The following is a 12623-nucleotide window of genomic DNA, read 5'->3' as shown; positions in this document are numbered from 1 at the left end:
CTCAGAACATTTCAGGCTAAGGTTTTTAACACTCTGAAATGTGTTGGAATTCAGTGGAATCAGTGTATGATGAGTGAGAGAAATGTCTAGTGAATATCCTTTCATTAAAACAGAAGCTCTGAGAACTTAGAGGAATGTACCCTCTTTCTGATGAACAAAAGAAGAGGGCCACCATCATGGCCTTGCTGGGAGGCAGCAGTTTAGAGGAATGTGCAGGGTCTTTGTTGATTTGCATCAAGACTTTTCTCTGTTCCATCGTGGTTTTCACACAGGAAAAAAAAAATCTGACTGGGCCCACAGTTATGACTGTAAGTGGGCTGTTTGACTAACATTATGCAACCACTATGTACCTGTAGCGGGACTTCACACTTCTTGTTTGTTTCAGATACTTACTCATTTGTCGATCTCCGTAGCTAATGGCCTCTGCAAGGGGGCTCCATCCCTGAGCATTCTTCACCTTCACAGGTGCATTGTGAGCCAGTAACAAATGGGCACACTCTGTGAAAAGGACAGTCAGGTAAACAATCATAAACATTGAAAGAATATCTACCAAACGCCACTGACAAGCTATGTAGACAGAGAGGAACGGTTTGTCTTACACAAACCCAAAGACACGTTTTCACATGGACATTTTTGACTAATACATATGTGACTTATTATTAAAACCTCAAATTTGTCTTACAAATATTTATTTGATGGAAGACAAACAATACTCTCAAATGTTACATTTGCACATTATCAAGACTGAAATTTATTCATATTTTTCTTCGCAAGCTCATGAAGATTGGATGGGGAGAATGTGTTGACAAATATTTTTGACTCATCACAGATTAGGTTTGGGTCTCTGGACTTTGGCTGAGCTAATAAAACACAGGCTTTGATGTGAATGATTTCCTTGTATTCATTCCCCAGACATGTGGATCTCTGTAGCTCCCCCAGAATTACCATGAGTCTTGCCATGTGTTCAGGGGGAAAGCCACGTCTTAGTAGGTTTTCAGAAAAGCTGCACAAAATATGGCAAATGTATCAATATCTCATTTGTATGTAACTTACATGTCACAAATATGTGCTTCCTTTGGGCTATAATAAATGCTAACATTTACATATTTTGCATGCAGGCTCCCTAGCCCTGAAATAAATTAAGACACTTTGTTTTAAGATAGAAATAATTATTTTTATTTTTTTTTAGCAGGTAGTAGGTGGCATTTATGCTTGTTATGAACCCAAAGCAGAAAGACATAAACACGGAATTTAATTTTAATTCCAGTCCTCTGTCAGATGAACTGGAGATAATGTTTTGCAATTTAACTTTACCTTAAACTTCTCCAAAATGTGTTGACGACTTGACTGCTGTGTTGTTTGGTTTTCATATTTGTTTGCTTGTAATATTCTCTACCAAACCTCAGTGACCTTCGCAGAAAAGGTGTACTCGTATCACACATAAGTTGAACTAGTTTTTACTAATTAAGGGAATTCTAGCCACAACTGGTTGCTTTTGATCTTATTCCGGGCTATCAAAGAGAAAGGATATGATTACAAATGCATACCACACTTGTCAGATTGTGTAATTGTAGAAACTGTTGAAACTTCTGTAGATTTATCCTTCCTCTAGTTATGCATTTCTCTGTAGTTATAAAAATGTGACAAAATGCTGTAAGGCACTGCACAGCAATCAAGGAGTCTATTTCTTGAAACGGATTCAAAAAATCTATTTTTTGAAAAACATATTCTAAGAATGTTTGATGTTGCTATGGTTACTTGCAGGTCAAGGAGTTTTCTGTTCAGATTCACCATCCATTGAATTTAACAAATGACAGACAGGTTTATTCTTCTTGTGGTAAACATGTATGTGCAGTATCTGTTTATACTGTCATTGTAAACATATCGGACCAGGTCCAGTGTACTCTAATATGGGTGATGTCAGCTACCTCCACCATGTCTGATTTAACTACAGAAACAATTGAGCATTTTGAGAATAACTCTGATTATAAAGACGGATTATGTAGAACTGAGATGACAGCTGACCTTTTAATAAACCGAGCCATGTGGGACCTATAGTTACAAAAGACACAGATCACTAATTTAATTATCACTAAAAGTCCAGATCCAAGTGAATAAAACAGTTAAGTCACTGGAACACACTAGTACTATGTAGAGTGGACCTCAGAGCTGTAATTATAGTATAACAACAGATAACTGACCAGACAGTCACTTTTTTTTTTTAATTCAAAGATCAACTCTGAGAGCAGCACAGAAATCCTTCCACTCTCTTGGCAACTTGTCAGCAAACTACAGCCAGCCAAAAATGAAGTCTGTTGTTCTGGCTCAGCTGTCAGTGTTGTTGTGACATCATTTATTATAATGCTGGCATCTGTACAGCTCTGTCTTCGCCGTGGGCTGAGTAGTTACAGTCCTGTGAGCACTGCAGCGAACAAATGCAAACCCAGCCCTAACTACTGCTGCTGAGTGGATATGCTGGGCTCTCACATGAGGCGGCAATGAAAAGTATTTTAGCTGATTCTGAGTCAATGCGAACTACCTCAAGTTTTTGCGCTCATGTTCAGACTTGTCCTTTATTAAACTTCAGTATGAAAAAAAATGCCACAACCTCTTCCTTTTGAGTGTAACATGTTCTCACAATCTCACATCAACCACCTACATCCTTGCCATGTTTAATAGATGAGGAAGCAGCCAGGGTCCCATGTATTCTTAATAAGTGAGAATGACACACTTGAAACGTTTCCTGAATAAACATGAAAACACAACAAAAACATGCATGGCTGTATACAGTTTGCTCACAGAAGAATAGTAAAAGGGATGTTGTGACAGCAACAAAAGCACTGCGGCTGCATTCCTTTAAAGCAGTTATTGGCTCTTCAAAAAGGAGACAGAGAAAAAACAATTAAAACAAAGACAACCATGTTCACACGTTTCCCTTTTCTGCTCCTCTTGATGCATTTTTCCAACACTGTCCTCGAGCTTTTTACTTCCAGTTTCATTCTAGTCAAATCCCACGCTTTTATTAAATACAAAGATGGCAGAATGCGTCACAAACAGCCCCACACCATGAAACTTAACAGCAGCAAGCTGCTATAATGCATCGGTCGACCTGTGACAGAGCCCGGGGCTGAAACATCTGATAACTGAAGCTGATGTTAAGAAAATGCAAGCAAACAAATGCACAGATGTACGCTCCCTTTCTGATGTAAGCCTTAGGCCCCCAGAGGCCTTTGACCTCTACATCACTCTGCTAAATCCAGTGGTTGTATAATAACAACAAGAGCATTTAGCAGATATGCAGAACCATGGGAAGAGCAGCCAGGCCATATGTCCTTCTGGTCTGGGATTAGGCACTTTAAGCACTCTGTCTGGCTATGTGGTGATATTGTAGGTCATCATAAAACATGGACAAAGACTTTTTTTTTGGCAATAGATTTCTGTTATATGCAATACCTTCAACCACTTCCAATTTATGGATGAAATAAGTATATTGCTTTAGCTTTTATAACCACTGGGCTGATCTGGAACAACTATGTTGATCTCAACACTCTACATACTATACAATTACCTATAATATCTGCCTATTACTATGTTATCCTTTTCAACAGCAGTAACTCACTAACTAACAACAATAAGGCTGTATCTAAATGTACTTTGAATGATATGAACAGAAGAGCAGTTGGCTACCATAGAGACTGGACACAAGCTGTTAGAGAGACATTGCTGCCATTCTGTGTCTGCTGCTTGGGGTCAAGAGATGTGGCAGGTGCAGCTCCCCTTTCAAGTACTCTTTGAATTCTATATGCTTTTTTCATTGACACCTGTTTTTATCTTTAACTAAGCACTTTGTGTTGTCTTTGCTTGTCTTTGGTGTGTAATGACTGTGGATAAAGCAATAGTATTTAAGATAAATGAATCAAAACAAAACAGCATGTTAATTGATAATTAAATTGCCCCTTTATCCACAATCTGTGACGGAGTCAAGCAGTAAAAATAATACAGCAGGTGGCAAGTTTTATGCAAAACCTGTTTTACACCTCAACCAACATCATCCATCTGTCCAGCATTATGCTTAGCATTGTCTATTGCCATTCTGGCCTCTCTGACACTTTTGCATACTAGCTTATGCCAGCAAGCCAGTGTAACTGTTCCAGTTTTTCAAGCCACTCATATGCACAACTGTCACTAAGTACTTATCTGGAACGGTAAATAAATAATAAACATCTGCACATGCAATACTACACACAAAGAGGGCCTTGTCCTCTCCATCCATAAAGGGCAGCCACGCCCAGACAGTGATCTCATGCTGTAGCCTTAAGCCTGGCTCGCCTGAGCCTCCCTGGAGGACAGGGAAGAAAACAAGCAACCTCATTAGCGCAATCAATGCCATGGCCTCCTATCCGACACAACGCTGTCACTTGGCTGGCGGGGCGGAGTTACCAAAAGAGTAGTGGCTCTGATGCCAGTGACAGGAATTGACCTTTGTGAATGTGAAATCAATTGAAACCAGTGCTTCCATGACTGACACTGAACGAATAGAGCTGTGCACTAAATGCAATTGTGTACCAATTTCCAGCAGCAAAAAACAAAAGTACATTTTTCATTGCAACACAAATAAGATGCTTCAATTATGTATACACATGCCTTCAGTCCCATTCAATTCAGCTAAAAACAATATCGCTTAAAAGACAGTAGCAAGGGTTTGATGTCATAATATGCTCTATTGAGCATATAACTGAAAAATCTATTTAAATCTTCTCAAATATACAAACTTTTTTTATATAAGAAGTACCTTTTCTTTCTTATTCCAACCGATGCCAATAAAGCATAACAGGTTGGCTTACGTACGCTTAGAAGATATGTCAAATGTTATCAAAGATTAATTATTCAATGTTGAAGCAGGATTTCCCAGGTTCATCGTTATCAGGCTAACAGTAGAATATCAAATAAAGTATGACACTTTATCTTGTCTTTGTAATTATACTATAGAGTTACACAATATCCTAATTGTCATCATGATGTAAAAGGACTGTTTGGACACAAAGCTTGGTACAATATTATATCTGAAGTGCCTTGTATTCAAGCTCTGCATTTTGATGCGACCTGTGGCATAGACTCTAAATTTCCTTAATGCTAACACCTGATCTATTTTTTTTAGTGGTATGATGCTAAAGGTCAAATGTCTGCCAATCATAATTCATTTCATTTTCGTATTTTTCAGAAATCGCAATTGCATATTTTCCCGACATTGTGCATCCCTATTATACCACTTAAAATGGAATGTTCCATCATGGTTTTATATATTTAATATTCACTCAATAAGTATTTATTTACAGGGAAGTATGTTGGTCTGATAGACAAAAGCCTATTCCACACATCATGAGTTAAATTAATGAGGTGAATATTTACAGTATCAGAATTATTATCTTCCATAAGCTCATGATAGAAAACCCTAATGTTAAAGAGTTAAGCTCTGATTCTTAACCAGAAGAAAACAATAAAACACCACCAACACCCTTTCACTCATGCATAAGCATATTGCCGGCTGGGATTTGTGTGGTGATCTGTCACAAATGTCTGGTGGTGCTTAGACACAGACGCAGAGGCAGAAAAATAAACTGAAACACACAACAGAAACAAAGAAAAACACAAACAGACGTCATATGTGCTTACAGACATCTTCATTCACAAAACAGAAGCAGACAGCCAGTCAGAAACAGAAATGCTCCACATGGCAGGGACAGCTTCACACTGCTCACCTTTCTGTCCCATCATGATAGCGAGGTGCAATGGTGTGTTTCCTGTAGACGACAGAAAAAAATGAATTTCTATAGTGACTAGTAGAAACAGGAAAAAGCAAAGACAAGAACTTTATCTATAGAGTTGTCACAGTTTGGATAATTTGTAATACTGGAAAGCAAAACACACAGAGTTCAAAATTATATGGTCATGATAAATGCCTATTATGAGTTCTCTCACCATGACAGCCTTTTTCAGCAGCTAACAACCAACTGCACCACAAACTAATCTCAATTTATTTCGTGGTGACATGGCTAGTTAGCTAAATATAATCACTTCATCATGGCAAGAGCAACATTATATATATGATCCCTAAAAAATAACTTTTTACAGGTGTGTGGGGGGGAAAAAAGCATGTTTCTTCCCAAGATATAAAATGTGCCTCAGAGGAAGCCAAACTGCAAAGTCAGCTCCTTAAAGGATTCTACTGCGGAAAACATGATGAGAACAGGCAGTCACTGTAGGGAGTGCCTTCAAATGATGTAAGCCCTGATATGGTGTAAAATACAAGCTACAACTCTGACATGATGCTGTGGTAAATGATTAGAAGTGCGAGTATTTTACGTAGGAAGGGGTTATATGCCCACTAGACACTTATCTCCCATTTTACTGGCAGCCATAAAATTGTATCTTATAGCACATGGGTGTGATCTTGCTGATAAGGTTTTTAGAGATTTTAAGGTCGGTCACATTAAGATAGGATACACTTCCAAATCCATTATAACTTTTTAAAAGGATCCATTCTAGAAAATTTTAAAGTGGATATAATGAATTTAGCTATTAGTGTAATTAATCTCTTCAAGCTACTTCATGCATTGGCTACTCATCAGTATCAAGCTACTGAGGTTCTAAAAGTTATTTTCATACTATTCATACGCTTGAACTCCTTTTCCTGAGATGACAATGAAAGTGCAGAGTAGCATTGTGATGCCCCTCTCCCACACATTGCTTCCCACTGCTGCTCAGCTAGCTGAGGGATACTACTCCCAGCAAATCTGTCTGTTCCATACCCACTTTTACCACAAACATTTTTAAATAATATATATATATTATATAGTTTGCTGTAACTACATGTCATTTTATATCTTAACCAAACAATATCTTCAAGCACAGCCAATATTATTTTGGTTTATTCAGGGATCATAGTCTTATCCATATTTTCATTCATATTTCATAAGCTGGCTCGTCAAAGCAGAAACCAGAGCCAAAATAAATGCGAATAAAGGATTATGCAAAATATCAGAAGACCATTTACAATAAAACTAAATTATACCTAGGAAAATTTGAGCTTTAATTCAATAGTTCATAAAAATATTTCCAACACGTAAATTAGTAAATGATTATGAAAAGAGTTCCTTTTCAAGTATAAAATGGAGGTAGGAAAGGACAAAATGCCAGTGGATAGATGTGAAATGGTAGAGAATTGGCAAAGGGACGGTTGGACACCGTCATAACAGACAGCGATTTAACAGCCTTCTACAGTCAGTAAGTGCTCTTTGTGTAAGTAAGTAAATGTTTTTTTTGTTTGATTCTTGTATTTAAATTTGGCCTTACGTAACTGAAATTTATTGGGGGGGTTTTCTGTTATCTGTCAGAAGCTGAACTACTGTGGAGATTCAAAAAGTAGCCAAACCAGACCGACCTACATCACAGAGGAAAAGTTTTTGACAAGTACAGGTTCAGGTTCCACAACAACGCCTTTCTGTCTGACACCCTGTTGAATTAGGCAATGTGAGAGCACATTCCTATGTTGACATTTGGTACAAGTAGGGGCCAAATTCTGTGTTGGTATGTGAGCCAGAACAAGACAATCTTGTCCTGCTGTCAGTCCAGTTTGGGGTGGAAGGGGTTTTATGTGGAAACTATTCCGTTATCTGAGCAGACTTTGCCCCAAAGAATAACTGCAACAAGCTGGTCGTTCCCAAAGTTTTGTAAAATGCCCCTTAATATATCATCTATAAACTTTAATATAGGCTGAATTAAAATCAGGGTTCTATAAGCATTGCTGATAAGTTGTTCATTTCACTGCTCAGGGGTAATACAATATGCTACAGCCTGGGATGGAAAGCCTCTTATAAAACTTCTTTCGTGACAACAAGAAGGAACTAGTTTATGTGAAAGATGCGCTGATCCAGCTTTTATGGGATGATATGCAATTTTCTTCAGGCCTGACTTACCTGAACCAATTTCCATGATGTAATATTTTTTCCAAAAACAATACACATAACAAAGAAAGAATGTACTAAAGGATCTTTGACATAGGTGCTAGCTTTGAACCCAACAGAAATAAAGGAATTACAAAATTATAAAAAACTATTTTAAGCATATTTCCCTAATTTCAAAATTTTAGTAAAGAGGTAGTACCATGTTTTAGAGGTAGAAAAAAAATCTTGAAATTATAATAAATAAATTATAACAAGGCTTATCATTGTTTTCAAAGCAAACATAATTTTAAAACACATTTTTCAGAGCCTTTGAAGGCACTCCTACCAAAAATTGTTTTTATTTTATTACACATGGATGATGAGCTAGAAACTATTTCTATTTATAATAATCAGATAAAAGTCTTTGCAAAGACTAAATTAAGTCAAATTGCAACACGGTTAAAAAGACTACAAATTAACACAGCTGTGAAAAATAACCACTATTGAAACATCTAACAAAGAAGTCATAGTTTTCAAAAAAAGAAGAAAAAAAAAAGACATTTTAATAAAAAATATCAAGTAGATTACTGTAAAGGCTACAACAGATGGGCTAGGGAGTCAATGATAAAATAGATCATTCGTGAGCATGTTTGTGAGCATAAAGTTTCTCAGTTGAAAAAATGCTCAGTTTGACTGGTGCTTTTATTTTCTAATGGGTTCTCAACCAGAGCAAAATATCTGCTGATGTCTGTGGATCATGCTAGTATAAATTAATCCCTCCCTGCATGGTTGACTATGATAATGACCTACAGCTCCAACTTATCTTTTCTCTGGATGTTGGACTACAGCTGCTGACTGATATTAACTTTTCTTCCAACCACCACATGAGTAGCATTAACATGAAGTAACTTTTCACGGAAAACTGTGCTTAACTGGAGTGACCAACAATGTTGACGTTTTAACAGTTATGTTAATCCAACACAGTTAAACCCTCAGTTGAACAAAACGTATTGATGTTGAGAATTCTTGCTGCTTACAATAACCGCTGATATACTTTCACACTTTAGGCCATTCTAGTGAAACTGTTGTTGAATAAGATGAGAGCGACGACATCCATGTATATTATGACCATTGAATTCAAAAAGAGAGCAGAAATTGTGGTTTATACAGGAATGTTGCCTGAATTTTTGTTTCTTCAATTCCAGTTCAGATGCGGCTTCTTTCACTTCTTAGCAACTTTCAACTGTGTTCTCGCCATTTTTCTTTATTCCTCTACTGCCCAACTTTTCATTTCAGGAATAGAAATTGCTTAAAGACGAATGTTGTAATCATGATAATGTATGAGTGCATCAGTGCACATACTGTAGGTGGCTGGTTTCTATAGAGAAAATGGTTGCAATTGTTAGTTGTGATGCATATATTGGGGAATCCAGCAGATTTTTCAGAGTTTAACATTGAAATAACAAAATCGCCTGATTCCAATCGCTGTCTGTCTAATTGGTGCGTTTTCAGGTTATGCCAGAGAACTGGATTAAAAGTAGTGATCTGTCAGGAGTTACTCAGGCCTTGCGTGATAGAAGCCTCGCCTACTTTTACTGCTGATGAAAACTGATGGTACATGAGCAAAAATAAACCCAGAAAATGTTTGCTTCGGGTGTTACTATGAATCTAACAATTTAAGCAGTAAGTATGCTCACCATGGACGTCCTTCTGGGCAATATTCTGTGTCCGGATGAGCGAAGACAGCCGTCGGACATCTCCTTTAAAGACACATTCGTGCACCGGAAAGTCCAGCCCCGGTTTGATGATCGGGTTTTTGTTGTTGTCATCAATAACATCCGATGTTGCCTGAGTGTTATTGGTGTTACCATTATTCTGCGACTGTGTGGACGGTGACTTGATTAACTTGTGGTTGCTGAATATTTTACTCGCCCTGCTCTTGTTATTCGCCTTGGAGACAGCGAATGTCCCGGTGGCAGCTTCCTCGTCCGGTTCCAGCAGATCCTCGTCCTTGCTCGGCCTCTGGTCCTTACGCAGGGAACGGAGCTTCTCTCCGGTCATTTTCTAAACGGTTCAGGCTGACGGAGCAGAGGGTGTCGCCGCTGACGATGACCCTCCGGGCGAATTGATGCGATTCGCCGGCTGGAGCTCCTTACGCAAACGCTGGAAATCGTACAACATTTAATTAAACGAATACCTGTCCACCAAAGACGCAAAAACGCCAAAACGCCACTTTTCTGAAGAAAGAAGTAGCGGTAGCTTTTGTTTACCGGTTTATTGTCAAAACAAACTGCTCCCTCCCCTCCCGCCGTCCTAAACTGTCGTTGCTGCTCAACACAGAAGCGTCTCACAAGTACGAAAGATTCCGCTTTCAACTATCGCGAGACTTCAGAAAAGGTTACTAACGGTTATTATCTCCGATTACTGTTAATGTAACTCGGATTTTAAAGAAATATTGTATTTTATACTTTTTACTACCGACACAAAACATCGCTTTGTTTCATTTTTTTATTATCTATGTTGTCTTGATAATGACAAAAAAGCAAAATCTCTAATATCAGAAACATATTTGCTATGAAGGAGATATGGTAGCATTTTCCTTCACAGATAATGAGGAGTTTTTTTATATTAACTGCAATTTCTTTTCTAATTTTTCCATTAACACCCACCATCTTAAACTGCACGAATTAATTTACATTTTCCCCTTTATTGTAGCTGATTAATTCCTCACTGTCTCACTGTTTATGGCTCTTCGCAAATAAAAATACAAAAATAAAAAACAAATAAAATGGTACAATATTTGTGGGCTATTGTATTTTGGAGAAAAAAATATTTGTTCAGCCCATTTGCTTTTAATCAGAACTGAAATTGTATGACCAGTGAAATCCAATCAAAACAAACAAACAAAAAATATCGATAATAATTGAGACACAAAAACATTATTTTGACTAGTATTACATTATATGAACTCCAGTCAGATTCAAGTCACAAAATTGGTGACTTTAGGCTCGACTAGGTAAATCCCAAAAGACTTTGAACTTGACTCGAACCTTAGCTATTCTTGACTTCAAATAGAGGTTTTTCAAAATTCTATAGGTCATCTGTTCACATTAGGAGGTGGTGACTAAGAAACAGGTTGTGGTATCAAACACACAAGAGTTTAAACTTACACCAGGAAAAAACTGTATTGAGGCTAGTTTATGTTGCCTTATGACTGTGTGTATTAATTTTAATTTATTTGTTACATTTTTAGACAAATAACAGAGGCTAGTGAGTTATTTCACATAGAACAAAAATGTTTTGTTCACTGCTTGGCCAAAACAAAAAAGCCATCACCAAAAGAGGTCTCCCTCAACCCTGCTTTCAATTTGAGCGCAATGAATCCCAGCATTATCATACAGGAATATGCCCACACCAACTAGGAATTTAAATCCATTGATGGGATAAACTGGTCATTCAGTGTACAGATAGTCAGCTGACCTCATTCCTTGGGCTCATGATGTTGCTGAACCTGACTAACTAGCAATCTCAGACCATAGTACTGCCCACACATGCTTCTGCAGTGGACATATGATGTGTGCATCACTTCATCCGCCTTCTTTCTTACCCCGATGCACCATTACTCTGGAAGAGGGTAAATCTGGACTCATCAGACCATATGGCTGTCTTCCATTGCCCCAGAGCCCAATCTTTATGATCCCCTGCAAACTGAAGCCTTTTTCTCCAGTTAGCCTCTCTGATTTGCTGTTTTCTTATGGCTTCACAGCTGTTCAGTCCCAATCCCTCGAGCTCCCTTCATAATGTGTGTATGCATATGCTCTTACTTTCACTATTAAACATAGCTGTGAATTCAAACATTTCATTTGCTGCCAACCAAGTAATATCCGACAATGCAACTGTGCATTAACAATTTAAGGTACAGTTATGGATGTGATCCAGCAGTTCGATTAGATCACATTCTTTCCAGACACATTTCTTTTCACAGCAAGAAGCTGCATTTTCAAAATTCAGCCACCTTACTAATAATGAATGTAGTTCATACTGCATTTCGTTACAGTGTGTTTCTTTCAAATGGAAATGCAATTCACTGCATCTGTTAGGTTCAAGCAACTTGTTGCCAGTTGAAAAATAATTGCCTACATGCAGAAATTATCCACCAGGATGCACATTTGCACCCATTTGTCTAGTGCCAGTTAAATCTAGGTGGCATCTTTTTTTGGCCTTGGCTTGAAAGAGAAAAAAAAATCCCTTTTTTTTAAAGCAGTAAAAATGACCAGTTCTTAAAGTAAAACGTTCACTTGTTTTATCTAACAAATAGTCCACACCTCAAAATTACAGAAAAGAAAATAATGAACTTGTTCAGAATTCAGATGTAAATAAATTGAAAAGGAACAAAACTTTAATTTGTAAAATGTCAACAATAAAATATTTTAGCAAAAAGATAGTTAAATGCAACTGCCAGATAATTTGTTTTAGAAAATTTTTTGTCACTTTGTTATGGCGCAGTATGTTTTGTTGGTCTATTATATTAAAACGCAATAAAATAAATTGGTGCCAGGGCTCGTAACGTAAAAAAGTGGAAACATTTACGTAGTATGAACACTTCCGCAGACACTACAATTAGTCCTGCTAGACTTCTGTTATCAGTGAAAGTCAATACGGTGCACATCTACCTCATGT

At 37.5% G+C, this 12623-nt stretch overlaps 1 protein-coding gene across 2 annotated transcripts in view; it reads right to left on the bottom strand.

Annotated features, from left to right (window-relative positions):
* LOC103463489 (ankyrin repeat domain-containing protein 13C) overlaps positions 1-10316 on the bottom strand; it is a 31551-nt gene extending 21235 nt beyond the window's left edge. Inside the window, exons 1-4 of one of the 2 annotated variants that reach the window (XM_008406868.2) lie at positions 10214-10316; positions 9641-10106; positions 5760-5801; positions 394-498 (exon numbers count right to left, since the gene is read on the bottom strand). In XM_008406868.2, coding sequence (XP_008405090.1) covers positions 394-498; positions 5760-5801; positions 9641-10004 — 511 coding nt within the window. In that variant the 5' untranslated portion in view covers positions 10005-10106; positions 10214-10316. Of the gene's footprint in view, positions 1-393; positions 499-5759; positions 5802-9640 lie in introns of both variants that reach the window. The other variant, XM_008406869.2, reaches the window with a different exon arrangement.
* Between the last annotated feature and the right edge of the window lie 2307 nt (positions 10317-12623).

Source organism: Poecilia reticulata, linkage group LG4 (genome assembly GCF_000633615.1).
Source record: "Poecilia reticulata strain Guanapo linkage group LG4, Guppy_female_1.0+MT, whole genome shotgun sequence".
In the NCBI taxonomy this organism is placed as follows: Eukaryota; Metazoa; Chordata; class Actinopteri; order Cyprinodontiformes; family Poeciliidae; genus Poecilia; species Poecilia reticulata.
This window is presented reverse-complemented; position numbering and strand designations above follow the sequence as displayed.